Source organism: Phyllobates terribilis, unplaced genomic scaffold (genome assembly GCF_046119375.1).
Source record: "Phyllobates terribilis strain yellow unplaced genomic scaffold, ASM4611937v1 Scaffold_1__5_contigs__length_1240528914, whole genome shotgun sequence".
Classification (NCBI taxonomy): domain Eukaryota; kingdom Metazoa; phylum Chordata; class Amphibia; order Anura; family Dendrobatidae; genus Phyllobates; species Phyllobates terribilis.
This window is the reverse complement of record NW_027362761.1, coordinates 18,470,444-18,489,596: the sequence shown is the minus strand read 5'-3', so window position 1 is coordinate 18,489,596 and position 19,153 is coordinate 18,470,444. Positions and strand designations below refer to the sequence as shown.

Here is a 19,153-nt window from a genome sequence, read left to right as displayed (position 1 = left end):
TTCACAAAAATAGTGGCAGAGGTAATGGCCCATCTGAGGGAGCAAAAGATCCTGATCACCCCGTACCTGGACGATCTGCCAATAGGCAACTCTTTCAACCATTGCAAGGACCATCTAGCAATGGTCATGGATTCCTTGACGAATTTAGGCTGGCTTCTGAACCTAAAAATGTCCAGGCTGGAGCCGGATCAAGTACAAGAGTATCTAGGCATCTTATTAGATTCGAGGAATCAGGAATGCCGTCTGCCAGCAGGGAAAATCCAGAATATGATAGCTCGGATATCTTGTGTGAAAGACCATCCCTCTATGACTCTGCGGGGAGCAATGTCCCTTCTAGGTTCCATGACTGCTTGTATCCCGGGGGTCCGTTAGGCTCGGTTGCATACCAGGGACTTGCAATGAGAAATCTTGGGGGCAGAAAAGTCGCTAAAAGGGCGCTTAGAAGGTCTGCTAATTTTGTCATCAAAAACCTTGGTTTCCCTAACATGGTGAACGGAGGTGGACAGTTTAACCAGAGGCGTTCCATGGGCAATCTCCGTGTCGCAGGTCCTAACTACAGATGCAAGCCCCAGGGGGTGGGGGGCTCACATAAACGACCAAATAGCTCAGGTGGTCTTGTCAGAGAATTTGGAAGGGGTATCTTCCAACATGAAGGAACTTCTGGCAGTAAAATTTGCGCTCTCAAAATTCCTAAACACCCTACGGGGACACCATGTAAGAGTCTTTTCAGACAAATGGGTAGTAGTGGCATACTGCCAGGAGGGGACCTGGTCCCATTCTCTGTTAACTGGAGGATGGATTTTAACACCTGTAGTAGAGAACAATTTGGAGTCTCTGTCTGCACTCAATAAAAGGAACAGAAAATATCACAGCAGACTTTGGGCAGGACACAGCTGAGACAGGGCAAATGGGAGCTGAATCAGTTGGTGTTCAACCAACTCACGGAATTATGGGGGAACCCTTCCATAGACCTATTCGCCAACTGGCAGAACAAAAAAGTGGACATATTCTGCTCAATCCACCCCAAGGGGAACCCAGCAGCATTAGATGCTTTCTCAATCCCATGGAACCACCAGCTAGCCTATGCCTTTCCTCCTATTCCTCTGATTCCGGCGGTTTTGAGGAAAGTCAGGGAAGACAAGGCAAGCATAACTCTGATAGCCCCCTTCTGGCCGAAGAGGCCATGGTTTTCCTGGCTGAGGATAATGTCCACCTCCGACCCCTGGGTTCTTCTGGAAATTCCACATCTCCTTTTCCAGGGACCGGTACTCCACCCTCAGGTAACAAATCTACACTTGACAGCCTGGATTCTGAGAGGGCGCTCTTAAGGGATAGAGGTTTTTCTCCGAATTTAATCTCCACTCTACAGAGTAGGAAATCCGTAACCACCAGACTTTATGGTAAAACCTGGAGAAAATTCCTCTCATTTGCAGGTTCGAAGGTACAAGGGGAGGCCCCCATTGCTTTCATCTTCATTTTCAAATGGGCTGGAGCGGGGTCTGGCCACAAGCACTCTAAAGGTTCAGGTTGCGGAACTAGCAGCCCTATCCAACTGCGACCTGGCCAGAAATAGGTGGATTTCTAGGTTCATCAAGCCATCACACAGGTCTAGGCCCATCCCCCTCCCAGAATACTCCTCCATGGGACTTAAATTTAGTTCTTTCCGCCCTAACCAAACATCCCTTTGAACCTTTAGCTAATGCATCTCTAATAGTCCTATCTCTTAAGACGTCACTCTTACTAGCCCTCATATCGGCACGTAGAGTTAGCGACATACAAGCCTTATCGGCAGGGCCCCCCTTTACGCAAATTCTAGAGGACAAGGTGACTCTTATGACTCACCCAGCATACTTTCCTAAGTTGGGATCACACTTCCATAGATCACAGGAGGTCACCCTCCCTTCCTTTTGCCCAAATCCTAAAAACAGGGGGGAACAAGACCTACACACCTTAGACATCAGAAGGTGCATTATCCAATACTTGGAGGCCACACGGGGGTATAGGAAGGACAGGTCTCTTTGTGTGCTTCCAAGGACACATTGGCAAGGTGGATAAGAGACGCCATCTCCCTGGCATACTCATCAAGCGGGGAGACCGCCCCGGTGGATTTAAAGGCTCACTCGACTAGGGCAGTGGCAGCCTCCTGGGCGGAAAAAGCCGACGCTTCAACTGAACAGATATGCAACCTGGTCTTCCCCTTCTGCATTCTTTAAGCAATACCGGCTGGATCTAACCTCTTGCTCGGACCTTACCTTTGGTAGAAGGGTTCTGGAAGCTGTAGTCGCTCCCTAAACGACACTTCTCTGCAATTCTCTCTGTGGTGCCATCATGGGGGAAGGAGAAAGACGTAGTTACTTACCGGTAATGGGATTTCTCAGAGCCCATGACGGCACCCGTACATTCCCTCCCTTCATGCATGGGTGTGCACATTTATTTGTTACCTATATTTAGTCACGAGGTGTCTGTTCAACTCCTTTTAAAAATGTTAAAATTTGAAATTTGTGTTACTAACCTGGGGGTCCTCTGTTCTCTGTAAACAACTGATGCGGGAGAGAGGTACCGCCCTTTTTATTTGTAGGTTTCCTGTCCTTGAAGGGCGGATCCCCTCTCTCCGTGGTGCCGTCATGGGCTCTGAGAAATCCCGTTACCGGTAAGTAACTAGGTCTTTTATCCTGGAGTTGGTACATTTCTACCCACTTGTATGTATAAATATTTGAGTTCTATGTAGTACTTGTTAGCATTACCTACAGGCATCCAATCTTTCTGATTACATTATAGATTGGCTCTTATGTTAGGTCTGTTCGGGAGATTTAGGTTTTTCAGTCATATCTTTGTTGTCCACAGGAACTAATCAGAGCACAGCTTCCGTTTATCTCGCTCTTGAAAATGCAGTGTGATTGTTTGCTAAGGGTGACAATGTTTTTCGTTTAAGGGTTATATAAACCTGCCCTATCATCTTCGTAATTTAATTTGATTCTAGAGAAAACCATTGATCACCCCTCCTATGCAAGGCTGACTTAACTCAATGAGAATATATAAATTTGTAGTATTCTATAACCTAGCTATAGTGGTTTTTGTTTTTCACCTCTAACATCCACTACAGCCACTACACATTTTGTATGTTCAACCAAAAAGATAAACTGCTCGAAACAAAATAACTAACTAATTGTATATTAAATTTCCCAGAGGAAAATGCACGACTAATAAGCCTCCTTACCTTGACATGTCAGAGCCAGTGTGTCACACTCCACAAGGAGAAACGTTACCCCTTAGACCTCAGTCCAGAGCCGCTCATCTAGCCAAATCAGTTCTCATGCTTTGCACTGACGAGGGCTAACAGCCTGAAACACTGTCTGCAAATTGAGATTCTGATTTGGCTTTTATCCTAAATCCTATTGCACGACTCGATAAAGGGTTGATTGTGACTTGTAGGATTGCTGCTTCCAATAGCTGGCGCTATAGAGTTCAAGTCCTCTTTCTCCCTGAAGAGGCAATTTGCATATTGAATATAGTAGAATTTTATTAAGGACACCACAATGACAAGACTAATTAAAAAAAAAAGTAAAACAAAGACAGACATGACCTAGACAATGATTATTAAAAAGAGGGGCAGAACAGTACGCACAGCACAATGAGGCTATGTGCCCACGTTGCATTTATGAAGCAGAAAATTTCTGCTGCATAAATGCAAGTCCTCTCCCGGAAAAACGCATGCGGAATTCCGCACGCGTTTATCGCACATTTTTCGCGCGTTTATCACGCGTTTTCCACATGCGGAATTGCCTTGCGTTTTTTATGCATTGGACAAAGGCAATTCCGCTTGCGGAAACGCAAAATTAAATGACATGCTGCGGATTTTTGAGCGCGGCATAAACGCTGCGGAAAAATCCGCAGCATGTGCATAGAACTTGCGGAATCCCATTGGGGACCATGGGGTGCGGATATACATGCGTTTTTCAAGCGTTTACGCTGCGGAAATTCCGCAGCATATACGCTTGAAAAATGCTACGTGGGCACACAGCCTGATATTATAGAATCAGTAATGCACATCTATAGTCAAATATACTAAGTGCAGTGCACAAAGGTAATACAATCTGTAGTGATAAAGTGCACTACATAAAGGGGTAATATTTAACCATGTATTACAAGAAGAGTCATGGAGAGATCACAAATAAACAATAAACATAATGGGTAAATGGAAATCCATTGTAAGCCACAAGACTCCACACACAGGGCAGAGTAGGGTTACCAAGCTAAACTCATGCTGTGAATACTTCCTGCTGTCACCTCGCACTCCAAGGCGCGTTACACACGTTGCTTCCCCACAAAGTGATCACTCCCTGCGGAAGCAACGTGTGAAACGCGCATTGGAGTGCACCTTTGCCTCTTTTTTTTGTCTAGGTCATGTCTGTTTTCGTTTTCTGATATTTTTTTAATTAGTCTTGTCATTGTGGTGTCCTTTAATAAAATTCTACTATATTCATTTAAAAGGGTTTTTTTGTTTCGAGCAGTTTTTCTTTTTGGTTATATATTCTATTGTATCTGCTTGAATGGTTCCTATGATAGCACATATTTGATGTTGTGAATTTTTGGGACTGTATTCCTTTTTATTTTTGTTTAAAAGACATTTTGGATGTTGACTGTTGTGTTTTCTGAAGGGTGTGTTCAAACAGGACAGAAGCACTGTAGATTTTCAGTATGAAAAATCTTATCCACGCACTGCGCAAAAATATCTATTTGGATATTGGTCTGTGGTGCAGATTTCCATGCACTGAATGTCAGTTTATGCTGCGCTACAGCCAGTGTTTGACTGCTGCAGTCAATGTCCCTGTGTATGGTCATTATTTCAGCAGCAGAAGGGAAGGGAGGGAGACACAGATTCTCTACTTCGTGGGTAGGCGGAGCCCCATAGGATTGTCACCTCAGATTGGAAAAAGACGACCGGCCCCTCCAGTATATAGGCTCCTCCTACTCCCATGTTCATCAGTCTTTTTATCTGAAGTCTCAGAGGATAGTCGCTGCTTCGGCAGCTCCTCAGAAGAGTTGTTCTTTTATATCCAGCGAGTCCTGGACCCCCCGTGGTCTAGAGGTCTCTGGGGGTCTCGGCGCTGCTGAGACCCCTGACCCTCCCCTGGCAGCTCTGTGTACCCCTTGAGGAGGTTCCCACTTATGCCTGCCGGCCCCGGGGGATACAGGGCGCTCCCTGGCGGAGGCGCACACCACACATCTGAGAGGGTCCCTGCGTGCTCCGCCATAGGGGGGAGCAAAGGGCCATGGCGCCACACATCCCTGAGGATCCCTGTGGCGTTCAGCCGGGTAAGTGCTCTTTGGTCTAAAGAGTATCTTTGACGGCTACGGCAAGTGTACTGCCTGTGTGTTTCTTGTCTATTTCAGACGCTGCCTTGACTGGGGAGCAGAGACGGAGGCCAGTAATTTTTATTTTTATTTTTTATTTGCGCATGCTTTTTCGTTTTTGCTTCCTGCCTTCATTGAGGCAGGAAGCTCCCTGTATTGGCGCGCGTTTTCTTGCTTTTATTGACTTGCTTCCTGCCTTCATAGAGGTAGGAAGTTTTCTGCCCTCATTTTTGTTGTTTGAATAAGGCGGGGGGCGTGGCCTAGCGGGGGCGTGGCTTAGCGTCTCCTGGCTTCCTGCCGTCATTACTTAGGCAGGAAGCGCTTGGTTGACCGTGCGCTGGCGGTCCCTGCTTCTCCCTCCCGCGTCCAGCGGCGCCTCCTGCTCTCTGCTCCCCGTCCGTCCACACACTTAGGAGGAGCGGTCGCCGCAGTACCGGTGAGTCCCCTCTGCCTCTGGCAGGGGTTCTTTGTCAGTGCTGTCTCTCCAGGCTACCTATTAGGAGTCCTCGTGAGCACTGCCGTTTTCTCTCCTAAAGCTATTTACTTCACTGACCTTTTAGGCTGTGTAGTATTATAGTTGCTGTGATGTTAACCCCTTCTGAAAAAGTGGAACTTTAGGGGAAACACATGGTGTTTAAGGGAGTTTCCCCCTATTGATTTTTTGCTCGGCATTTCTGGGGTAGCTCTTTTCTAAGGGTGAGCTTTAACCCTTCAGAGCCTGTCGCATATATATATAAAAAAAAAAAAAAAAAGTGAGTTTTGAAAACAGGCTGTGCAGCTTTCACACTTTTTTGCCATCCTTGTTGTACATCCTGGCATCTGGTGTGGGTGGCATGTCGGATCAGGGGCCTGGGAGTGCGGATCGGTCTCCTGATCCGTTTCAGGTTCAGTCGCACGCCTCTGATACACTCAGGCCTTCTACTACATCAAGTTCAACGCTCAGTGATGTTAAGGTGGAGGCGCTCACTCGCTCCATTGATAGTCTCTCTAGTCTCCTGGGACAGTGGGTGTCAGCTAGATCACACCCAATGCCACGAGGTAAAAAGCGCCGCAAGACTACGGTGGCGTTGTCTCCCTCGCAGAGCGCATCAGAGGCTTCGGATTCACCAACAGATTCGGTTGATGAAATTTCTGAGTCCGAAGAGGAGGATCAACAGGATCGCTCTGTTTCTCTTTCTGGTCGCGTAGATGGGCTTATTAAGGACATGCGGGAAGTATTAGAGCTGTCTGAAGAGCCGACAAGACCGTCTAGGTCGGGCTGTCTGTATCAGAAGACGCGCCGTGTTCGTTCTACATTACCTGCGCATGAGGAACTTAACGAAGCGGTGGAGAAGGAGCGTCAGTGTCCGGATAAACGCTTCCGAGGAACGCGTTTTTTTGATGCCCTATATCCCTGTGCCAAGGAGATGGTTACTAATTGGGTTCCCTCTCCTGAGGTGGATATATCTCTGTCTCAGCTGACCAAGTCTTCCCTGCTTCCTGTTAAAGGGAGAGCCAATCTTCAGGATCCTTTGGACAGAAGATAGGAGTCAGCGGCGAAATCCATCTATGAAGCCGTGGGTCATGGTTTCCGAGCGGCCTTGGGGGCCATGTGGGCCGGTGAGGCTTCTCTGCGGTGGTTGGATCAGCTGCGTGCGGCGTGGCAGGATGGGACTTCGCATTCAGAAGTGGAAAAGCTTTTTCAGCGAATGGAAGAAGCTATGTGTTATGGCACAGATGCAGTACTGGACACTGCTTCAATTCTGTCCAGGGCTCAGGCTTCGGCAGTCACGATTAGAAGAGCTCTGTGGCTTAAACAGTGGACCGGGGATGCAGTATCCAAACAGGGATTGCTTAGTCTGGCATGTAAGGGCGGTCAGCTCTTTGGTTCAGATCTTTCGGAACTAATTGCCAAAGCTAAAGCTAAGGATGTTACTCTGCCTGGGAAAAAGGCAGTGGCATCCACAGCCAGCAGGACAGTGTTCGGCAGAGGTCTTCGGTCCTTTCGGGCCAGGGGACGATTCAGTCAGCCTTCTTGGAGATTGGGTCGTCCCTCATCCTCCGGCAGATCCGCCCAGAAATCTTGTACTCCTTGGAAGCAACGGTCCCGTCAGGACAGACGGGAGGTTGATAAAAAGTCCGCTAAGGCTGACTGACGCCAGGGATCCCCCCGACGGCTCTCGGGTGGGAGGTCGTCTGCTACAATTTGGGTCGATCTGGGCATCCCACATAGCAGACGCCTGGGTGACACGGGTTATGTCGGCAGGCTATTTCATAGAGTTTCATTCGCTGCCTCCAGACAGGTTTCGTCTGACGGGCATTCCATCCGTGCCAAGACTGGCTGCCGCACTGTTTCAGGAGGTCGACTCTCTCCTACAGCAGGGTGTGGTGGTTCAGGTTCCTCCGGAAGACCAGGGAAAGGGTTTTTATTCCAACCTTTTTGTGGTCCCCAAAAAGGAGGACAAGTTTCGTCCGGTGCTGGATCTCAGGGATTTGAATATTTACGTCCGAACATGGAAGTTCCGCATGGAGTCTCTCCGATCGGTGATAGCGACCCTGTCGCAGTACGATTTCTTGGTGTCCATAGACATCCGCGACGCCTATTTGCATATCCCTATCAGCAGGGCTCACCAGCGTTTCTTGCGTTTCGCTATAGGTCAAACCCATTACCAGTTTGTGGCCCTGCCTTTCGGGTTGGCCTCAGCTCCCAGGGTTTTTACAAAAATTCTGGCTCCTCTCATGGCGCTTCTTCGAAGACAGGGGGTTACGATCCTCCCCTACCTGAACGACCTGTTCATAGTGTCACCCACAGCGGAGGAGGCAATAGCGGCTCGCGATCTCTCCCTTCAGTACCTGATGGACTTCGGGTGGCTGATCAATTGGAAGAAATCGTCATTGGAGCCAGCACAGTCCATTCTTTTTCTGGGGATGCAGTTCGATACTGTTCGGGCAGTTGTGTCCCTGCCTCCTGTCAAACAGACGAACCTTCGTCTTCTGGTCCAGGCTATGAGGTCGGCGCTGTCAATGTCCCTTCGGGAATGCATGCGCCTTCTGGGTCAAATGGTGGCAACTATGGAAGCAGTACCATTTGCACAATTTCATTTCCGGGATCTCCAGAGCCTTATTCTGACCCATTGGGATCGATCGCTAACTTCTCTGGATCGCTCGGTCATTATCTCCCGCAGGGTGCGAGAATCTCTTGGATGGTGGTTACGTCCGGAGACTCTATCCGTGGGGAAATCCTTCCTTCCTCCGAGATGGTCGGTGGTGACAACCGATGCCAGCCGGACAGGCTGGGGGGGAGTTTGGAACGACCTCTGGATTCAGGGAGTCTGGTCGCCAAAGGAGTCGTCTCTCCCGATCAACATTTTGGAGTTGAGAGCAATATTTCTCTGCCTCCAACATTGGACGGTCTTATTGAGCGGTCTACCGGTCCGGATCCAGTCGGACAACGCTACGGCTGTCGCGTACATCAACCACCAAGGCGGGACGAGGAGTTCCAGTCTCATGTCGGAGGTCTCTCGGATCCTGGTCTGGGCCGAGTCCAAAGTTCCAGCAATCTCTGCAATTCACATTCCAGGGGTGTTGAATATCTCGGCGGACTTCCTCAGTCGCAAGCAAGTGGACCCTGGGGAATGGAGTCTCCATCCAGAAGTGTTTTCTCTGCTGTGTTCCCGTTGGGGGACTCCTCAGGTATACTTGATGGCATCCAGGCTGAACGCCAGGGTTCCGACGTTCATGTCCAGGTACAGGGACCCGGAGGCGGTGGCGGTGGATGCTCTAGTGGCCCCGTGGGGTCAGTTCAAGCTGATCTATGCGTTTCCGCCGATATCCTTACTGCCTCTGGTGATCCGACGGATCAAACTCGAAAGGGTATCAATAATTCTGATAGCACCAGACTGGCCGCGGAGGACATGGTATTCGACGCTGGTGTCTCTTCAGCCGGCACCTCCGTTTCCGCTGCCCCTTCGCCCGGACTTGCTCACTCAGGGGCCCATTCGTCATCCGGACCTGAGGTCCCTTCGTTTGACGGCGTGGCTCTTGAGACCGAGATCTTGACCCGTCGCGGTTTTTCGCCCGAGGTCATTGCTACCTTGCGGGCTGCCCGGAGTCCAGCTACGTCCAGCATTTATCACAGAACTTGGGAGTCTTTCTATTCATGGTGTTCTGGATCCTCAAGAAACCTGAGGGTTTTTTCCATCCCCAACTTCTTGGCCTTTCTGCAATCTAGTCTGGCCAGGGGTTTGGCAGTTAGTACGGTGCGGGGACAGGTATCTGCTCTTTCCGCACTTTTTAGGAAGGCTATTGCCTCTCGTAGGGATGTGCGCTCTTTTTTTCGCGGAGTCGCACGTCAGTTTCCGCCACAGAGGGCAGTTGTGGCTCCATGGCGGCTTAATCTAGTCCTGGAAGCCCTTCAGCATAGGCCTTTTGAGCCTATGGATTCTGCTAAACTTTCACTACTTTCTTGGAAGGTGGCCTTCTTGGTGGCAGTCACCTCTTTGAGAAGGGTGTCGGAATTGGCAGCACTTTCTTGCTCACCTCCTTTTCTGGAATTTTTTCCGGATCGCGTGGTGCTTCGTACTCGTGAAGATTTTTTGCCTAAGGTAGTGTCACAATTCCACATTAATCAGGACATTGTGTTGCCTTCTCTTTGTCCAGGACCTAAGAATCCAAGGGAGCGGGCCTTGCACTCGTTGGACTTAGTGCGGGCATTGAAGTTCTATCTTACGATCACCCAAGGTTTTCGGAAGTCGGACTCTCTTTTTATAATTCCGGCAGGTCGTCGGCGTGGTCAACGTGCTTCCAAAGACACGATAGCTCGGTGGATCCGTTCAGCTATCCTGGAAGCGTACCGGCTCAAGGGCGAGCCTTGTCCGGTTAAAGTTAAAGCTCATTCCACGAGAGCCATTGGCTCATCATGGGCTTTTCGTCAGGGGGCCTCGGCAGCGCAGCTCTGCCGGGCGGCCACCTGGTGCTCCGTTCACACCTTTACTAAGTTTTATAAGGTGGACGTAAGTGCTTCAGCCGATGCGGCCCTGGGACGCAGGGTCCTGCAGGCGGCGGTAATTTAAGTTATCCCTTTACTTAGTTTTCCGTTATTTAGCGCGGTTTGCGCTCTTGCCTAAGTTTTGGGGTATGGAAGCTTCTGCCTCTATTTCCCTCCCTTAAGTAGGTACTGCTTTAGGACGTCCCACGAAATAGAGAATCTGTGTCTCCCTTCCTTCCCTTCTGCTGCTGAAAGCCGGATTTTGGTAAGAACTTACCTGTAAAATCCTTTTCAGCGAAGGAAGGAAGGGAGACACAGCACCCTCCCAGTGCAGAAGTGTTTTTTTGTGTTTCTAGATGCAGCGCGTCTCCTTCCTGATGTCGATCTTCTGGACTGGGTTTAGCGCTCTACGGCTCTCCTTCCAGTTTCGCCAGCTCTACACAGTTGTCAGGTCCAATGGGGTATGCCTAAGACTGTGTGTTTCTATTACATAACCTGTTTTCTCTCATTTCTGAAATTTCAGAAGGGGATATGTTGTTCTGCTGGTTGGTCTGCTCTTCCTTAGCTTGTGTACGGACTGATGAACATGGGAGTAGGAGGAGCCTATATACTGGAGGGGCCGTTCGTCTTTTTACAATCTGAGGTGACTATCCTATGGGGCTCCGCCTACCCACGAAGTAGAGAATCTGTGTCTCCCTTCCTTCCTTCGCTGAAAAGGATTTTACAGGTAAGTTCTTACCAAAATCCGGCTTTCTGCAGCGGGATAGTGGAAGCGGTCAGTGAGTTATTTTAAATCCACTCCAAATGGTAGATAAAAATAAACCATTTTCTTAGCTGGATCATAAGTTTACAGGTTCTGCAAATAGAGGTCACTACTGAAATAACTTGACTATCTGTAGAATCAACCTACATTCATCATCTAAGTAGGCAGGGTATAGCTATTGTATGATGTTATCCTAATTCATAAGCAGGTTCTTTTACATATGTGCACAAAAAGTAGAACTCAGAGTTGAGTACCCATATAGAAATTGACACTGTTAGCGGTACTAAACCAAAGTAGAGGGGGAAAATGCACACAAAACTACTGATGTGGAAGCACAACGGATACATCTGTGTCTGGAGACCCTAGTTGTGAGGATGAGGAAGACAGAGGGATAATTACAGGATGTCTGTACACTCCTTTCTCCACCCTACACCGGTTGTGTCTACATTACTTGGCTATTCTTTCTCTCTGCCGTGCTGCTGTTGTAAGTGTGATGTAGCTGTTGTGCATTTCATGTAGTTTTCTGTTTTGACATGTGTTTTTTTTTTTACTTTCTCCAATAGACCAACGTCAGTCCTGAGGAAATTATAGAGATGTATGAATCACAGACCTTGTTGTTTACATATCTAACTGAGAAGGTGAGCCTGTTAGGCTAACTTCTCTTTTTGGTCTCAATTCTAGTCTGCCTGCATATCTTTGTAGGTTGGATCTCCACATTTGGTCGCAAGCCAGTCACTGTTATAATGACAACATTATTGTTTAGCTACCGTGAAAACGTTCTACAATAATCAGGTATATAGCGTTGGTGTCCAAAGGAGACTAAGAAGATATAGGATGATCCAGATTTATTTTTTTTATTTATTATACGTGCATATATAGGGCCATCATAATCCACAGTGCTTTACTGTCTCTATTGGTGCTCACAATCTAAATTCCAATATGTCTTTCTATTTGTGGAAACTAGAGTACCCAAAGATAATCCATACAAACACAGGGAGAGCATAAAAACTCCTTGGTGGGATTAGAACCTAGGACCCTACAGATACAACACAATAGTGCACATCATTGAGCTGCCGTACTGCCCCATACAGCTCAAATGGTCATGAGATTTTTAATTTTTTACAATGTGTTCCTGCGCTCCAGGGACCCTTTTTTAAGTTGACCTTAGAACTTGATCTTTGTCAACTTGAAAAAGAGGCCACAGAACCTCCAAAACGCATTGTTTTTACTGAGATGTTTGATAGATAATCACAAGAATTCCAATATTAAATCAATTCACAAGTTTTTCTCTCATAAGGTAACCTTGAGATTGTGTGTCAGTCACTGTAGTGATGGGATTTTTGCCGTAGAGTCCTGGCTTTTTCTGAAAAATGTTTTCATCTGGTTCAGTCGGCTCTTTCTTAAATTTTGACAAGATATAAGAACTTATTTTAACTTTCTATGAAATTTATATTCAAAAGAATTTGTGAATAGAGGCTTGATGATGATTTCACTTGCTAATTTTGATTTCTATTTATGCAATTATATGACAAGTATAACATCTTGCCTCTAATTTATGTTTAAGATGCAGAAAAATATCAGGCGTCTAGAAGAGAAAGCTGAACGTAGCCTGCTGCTGCTACATAATGAGAAAACACAACTGCAGGAGAATGTGCAACAGCTGAAACGGGAACTGTCACTGACCAGAAGGGAGGAGCAACTCGATGATTTGCTTGAGAACCAGGTATGTTTTGTTTTTCTCCCTTGTCTTTTGAATGATTTTTTACAGACACTGTTATGCCAAACCTCTGAATTAAAGAATCAGTGGAATATCCTTATAGACTTAAGCACTCCATACACAATACATGTCTGTTGATTCTGACTCCACCAAACATAGAAGAGCTCATGTGTTCTTCATGAAAGCCACTGCCAGACTGCTCTGGCAGCAGCTTCTCATTCAGAACAAAAGTTATCAGCAATCTAAAATCGGACATTTTGGATCCTTATCTATCGAGAGAGTGGGGAAACCCCCAGACACGCTTGTGTTGGCCAGACCTGGGGCCTTTGCAGTAGTGACTTTAATTGCATCTAGTGTACCACTGCTTAAGCTCTCATGTCCGATTCTGATATCTGGCATGGAGAAACCCTACTGCACTCAGGTTGTACAGTTGCTAGCATCGTGCATGGGTCCTATTAAATAGAATAAAACCTGTTTCTGATAATTACTAATTCTACAATCTAAAGACCATTTAGCCCTTTGAATGGTCAATACTGAAACCATTGCTGTCACATGTATCATCACACAACTAATGAGGATTAGTGTGAAGTATATTCCCTGCAATGAGTGTATTTATTAATTGAGCCTGTCACAGTATATAGCACTGCCATTCATTTTCATACAGGCTAAAATGGCATCACTTTTTTGACACAGTTTGCTTTATAGAAATAGAAGTGCAGATCTTTATATTTTGTGACTAACTGCTGCAGGTGACTCGCTGAGAGCGATCAATTAGTAAACCGTGTGCTTATTTGTGCACTATGGGAGTGGAGGGTTGAAAAGTTGTTTGTATACGCTGGTACAACGCTCTGCTTTTTCAAGTTGTTTTTTGTTTGCTTTGTCCTTGCCACTATTAATGTTGGTTTTCTGACTCGCTAAAGAGGATTGTCCACTACTTTTACATTGGTGACCCAGCCTTAGGATAGGTCATCAATTTCTGATCAGCCAGGGTCCGATACCCATCACCCCCACCGATCAGCTGTCATCTGTGGCGGCCACAGGCCAGAAGAACTCACTTGCCGAACTGCTCAGTTTACTTGTAGCGGCCGGGGCTTGGTACTACACATTCGCTTCATATTCAAATCAATAGGAGGCTGATGAGTAATACCCTGTGGCAGCCACTACAAGTAGATGGAGCAGCTTGGCAAGTGAGCACTTATGGCCGCCGATAACAGCTGATCGGTGGGGATGCCGGGCGTCTGACCCCAGCCGATCATACACTGATAACCTATCCTAAGGATGGGTCATCAACCTTTTTAACCCACACATAACTGACTTTTATTGTAGCATAGCTGTGGTAAAGGATAAAATCTATAGTGAACATTCGAAACCTTTCTGCAGCCAAATGAACACATTCTTGGCATACCTTGAATTTTGCATGGTTTTTCCTCTACATGTGGATGATAATTTTTATTTCTATAGCACTAACCTTTTCCGCAGCACTTTATATCTGTACAGGCTCCCTCTAAAATGTAAAGACATTACAGAATAACATAAATCAGATACCAAAAGGAGTGAGGGCCCTGCTCGCAAGCTTACAATCTGAGGTGTTTTGAACACCTCATCCACATGTATTGTACTATTAATTTCTCTCATATTTTTAGAATCTGCACTTAACAGCCTCACTCAAGGTTTAATTTTAAAACTTGTGTATTTTGAAACCAATTCTGCTCCTAAATCCACATAAACCCTTTGTCTGATACTTTGAATGATACTTTGCATTGATTTTAATAGGGAAATGCGCATGTATTGCACCTTGTGTTTTTTTAACAATTTTCCAACATCTCTTCTTGATACATAAATAAAATACCTAAAAATCTGCACCTAGAAACTTATTTTCAAAAACACTTGTCCGCAACTACAATCTTAAAAAAACTTCTTCTTAAATAGGATCCTCTATTAACTTTTAGGACCTATTAGATTTGTTTTAAAGATGAATAAAAGTTGTGTTTTTTTTTACAACATTTTGTAGTTATTACAGTCTGTAATGGCTTTTTTTTTCTTTTTTTGCAGGCTGAATTTTTGGCTCCCTCTACTGCCACCACAACTCAATTCAAGGACGACTACACCTCATTTGCCACTGCCCTGGATTGCACAAGGCATCAGCTACCTATAAAAGATATCCATATCACTGGCACCCGGCAGAGATTTCTTGGTATTAACCGTTTATTGCAAATGGATATCTTTCTCTTTACTCTATTTTCTTTCTTTGTCCACTGATGCTTTTTTTCTGCATGTTTTTCTCCGTTTTTTAATCTGATACCTAGTAACTTTGAATATCGTTGACCTGGCTCCAGACCATTTCAATAGGTTTATGGCAAAATAATAAACAAGGCATTTGTGCCTCACAGTTGCAATTAGTCCATTTCCATGGCTAGTGCAGTTTTTTGACATTTTGGACAGGAAACAAGACTGTCTACATTAATTTGTTGCTTTTCTGCCCGAGTGGAGCTGTTAAAAGTTTTGAAATTCTAGGCATAACTTTGCGCAGTACTGTCTCCCACTCTTTGTACACTATGCAGAGAACCTCCTTTCATTCTGAAATACTGCACAACACCGCTCTCATTACCTAGTTGTAAGAAAAAAAATAGGTTCTCTTATTTAAAAACTGAAAATGTAAGTCGTAAGACACAATTATAAGTGTCTCATGACAGCTAAAACGAGGGTAAAGTACACTCTACAGATTTGTTTTCCAGGCCCAAAGAATTAAAAATAAGTGCATGAATATAGATATAGACCAAAAAAATATATGTAACTACACTTGTAACATTGAAATAAATTACCTGGGCAAACTTTTACTACTTCAACCTCTTCCTTACCCCATGATGTACAATTTCATCATGGCGTGGGTTTATGCATCGGGCTCACAAGCTGAGCCCGGTTCACACAGGCCAGGTTTCAGCTGTGACATGCAGCCTGCAATAACAGAGATCGAAGCCAGCTCTGATAGCTGATGTTTAACCTTGTAAATGTTTACAGCATCAATTAAAGGGATCCTGATATCAAAAAATTACCTTTTAGGCTAATCCCAGGCTCCTGTAGGTAAATTACTTGATAATTACTGATTGCAGCTAAACTATATGTAGTGTTTTTTGCTATAGTTATAAAATAAAAACTTGTCTCTGTTAGTTGAAAACCATTATCCAGAGTCATTGAGGCGGTACACTATACTGGCTAAGCCACCTAGTCATGGTGTGAAAAAAGAGTCCTTTCCCTTTTGACCCTGTGATTGCTCCAGCCAGGTAGCCAGTACTGGTCTCTACCGGGCTCAGAACACCTCTGCCATGCGCAGTGAGCCGAAGTGTGTCCATCTCCGCCTCACGAAGCTGACTATGCACAGAGAAGTTCTGAGCCTGGATCATGCAAGTGTATGCGCTGTCCGTCGGCGCTGACGTCACCTGGATGCAGTTAAAGGGAAAGGGCGTTGTGTTTTGTTTGTATGTTTTTTTCTCAGGCTGGGTGTACTTTCAGGTGGCCAACGAATCACCACTTTCCCCGGTAACCACATCATAGACCATAATTTTCACTATATTATACGCTACAGAAGTATTTATGCTGTAGAATAGTTTAAAAAGCTACAACATTTTTCAGTACTGTTTTATGCTTAAAAGTATTCATAAAATAGTACATTAGTAATAGGATATTGTAGTGGATTAGTTATGCACTAATGACATTTTTCACAACATTCACTTTTTATATAGTTCACACCTCCTTCACCCTTTTTGAAGCCTGTCAAAAAAAATTTTATGCTATAGATTTTTCCTCCTGTTCTTTCAAGAGCTATAACTTTTCTATTTTTACATTAGCATAGCTATATGGGGCTTTTTTTCAGCTGGACAGTATGTAATTTTGAATGACACTATTCATTTAACCATACAATGTACTGAAGAATAGGGCAAAATTCCAAGTGGGGTGAAAAATGCATTTCTGCTATTAAAGCTTCATGGCATCTATTGTGCTGTAAAAATAACGACTTGGCAAAATGATTCTACACTTCATTACAATTATAGCAAGGCCAAACTGGTAAGGTGGAATATACACTGCTCAAAAAAATAAAGGGAACACTCAAATAACACATCCTAGATCTGAATGAATGAAATATTCTCAGTGAATACTTTGTTCTGTACAAAGTTGAATGTGCAGACAACAAAATCACACAAAAATCATCAATGGAAATCAAATTTATTAACCAATGGAGGCCTGGATTTGGAGTCACCCCCAAAATTAAAGTGGAAAACCACACTATAGGCTGATCTAACTTTGATGTAATGTCCTTAAAACAAGTCAAAATGAGGCTCAGTATTGTGTTGTGGCCTCCACGTGCCTGTATGACCTCCCTACAATGCCTGGGCATGCTCCTGATGAGGTTGCAGATGGTCTCCTGTGGGATCTCCTCCCAGACCTGGACTAAAGCATCCGCCAACTCCTGGACAGTCTGTGATGCAACATGACGTTGGTGGATGGAGCGAGACATGATGTCCCAGATGTGCTCAATCGGATTCAGGTCTGGGGAACGGGCGGTCCAGTCCATAGCTTCAATGCCTTCATCTTGCAGGAACTGCTGACACACTCCAGCCACATGAGGTCTGGCATTGTCCTGCATTAGGAGGAACCCAGGGCCAACCGCACCAGCATCTGGTCTCACAAGGGGTCTGAGGATCTCATCTCAGTACCTAATGGCAGTCAGGCTACCTCTGGCGAGCACATGGAGGGCTGTGCGGCCCTCCAAAGAAATGCCACCCCACAACATTACTAACCCACTGCCAAACCGGTCATGCTGAAGGATGTTGCAGGCAGCAGATCGCTCTCCACGGTGTCCTCAGACTCTATCATGTCTGTCACATGTGCTCAGTGTGAACCTGCTTTCATCTGTGAAGAGCACAGTGGCGACTTTCCCAATCCTGGTGTTCTGTGGCAAATGCCGAGCGCACTGTGTTGGGCTGTGAGCTCAACCCCCATCTGTGGACATCGGGCCCTCATACCACCCTCATGGAGTCGGTTTCTAATCGTTTGTGCAGACACATGGACATTTGTGGCCTGCTGGAGGTCATTTTTCAGGGCTCTGGCAGTGCTCCTCCTGTTCTTCCTTGCACAAAGGTAGCGGTCCTGCTGCTGGGTTGTTGCCCTCCTACGGCCCCCTCCACGTCTCCTGGTGTACTGGCCTGTCTCCTGGTAGCTCCTCCCGCCTCTGGACACTAGGCTGACAGACACAGCAAACCTTCTTGCCACAGCTCGCATTGATGTGCCATCCTGGATGAGCTGAACTACCTGAGCAACTTCTGTGGGGTGTAGAGTCCGTCTCATGCTACGACGAGTGTGAAAGCACAACCAACATTCAAAACTGACCAAAACATCAGCCAAAAAGCATTGGTACTGAGATGTGGTCTGCAGAACCACTCCTTTATTGAGTGTGTCTTGATAATTGCCAATAATTTCCATCTATTGTCTATTCCATTTGCACAACAGCATGTGAAATTGATTGTCAATCAGTGTTGCTTCCTAAGTGGACAGTTTGATTTCACAGATGTTTGATTTACTTGGAGTTATATTCTGTTGTTTAAGTGTTCCCTTTATTTTTTTGAGCAGTGTATATGACGCGCCCCCTGGGCCAGTGTTGTTTGGGGGATACCCGGAGCCGGATCAGATGGGGGTTGTAGTCTCCGAGTGGCGGTGACCCGGTCCGTGCCCAGGGTGTCAAGCTCAGTGTGTGGCAGTCCTACAGATGTTGCTGGATGTTCTTTAGTGTCGACTACGCCACCCGTTGATTTGCGGTCAATACGGCCGCCGCTGCAGCAGGGTCCGCTGAGGCTGGTGGTGTGTGTGCAGCTTCTGGTAGTATAACCCCCCAACGGGAGGGGTATAGCCTCAGGGGGTCAGTTGTAGAGGGTGGTGGTTGTGGTGGTGCAGTGAGGATGGTATTGAGACTCAGAGTCGGGCTGTGCAGTTCAGGGTTTTTACTTACTGCTGTTGTTCTGGTCACTCCGGCCTTGAGTGACCGCCCGAGCCGTGCTGCGTCCACCAGGTCCTGGACTCGGCCAACCCCCAGGTAATTCTGGAGCGTGATCCTGAGCTCCCTTTCTGACGTTCCTTTTCTCTGGCCTTCCCCACCAGGGATCCACCTATGTCCGGCTCCCTCGGGTCTCTTGGTGGGTACACCTCCTCTGGGTTCCCTGACCCTATACTTGGTCTGCCTTCCTGGTGGATTTAGTGGGGGGTCGTGGCAGATCCTGCCCACAACCTCCGGTCTCTGGCTGAGGATTAGTGCCCTCCACCAGCTTGGGATCCGGTACCCTTGTGCCAACCCTTCACCCTG

General features: G+C 46.3%; 1 protein-coding gene across 12 annotated transcripts in view; it reads left to right on the top strand.

The window, feature by feature from the left end:
• Positions 1-19,153, top strand: part of HAUS8 (HAUS augmin like complex subunit 8) — a 438,075-nt gene that overhangs the window by 150,362 nt on the left and 268,560 nt on the right. Inside the window, exons 12-14 of one of the 12 annotated variants that reach the window (XM_073658201.1) lie at positions 11,648-11,722; positions 12,649-12,807; positions 14,854-14,995. The exons of the other annotated variants lie outside the window; for them this stretch is intronic. Of the exons in view, the coding sequence (XP_073514302.1) occupies positions 11,648-11,722; positions 12,649-12,807; positions 14,854-14,995 (376 nt within the window). The remainder of the gene's footprint in view (positions 1-11,647; positions 11,723-12,648; positions 12,808-14,853; positions 14,996-19,153) is intronic. 12 annotated transcript variants of the gene reach the window in all.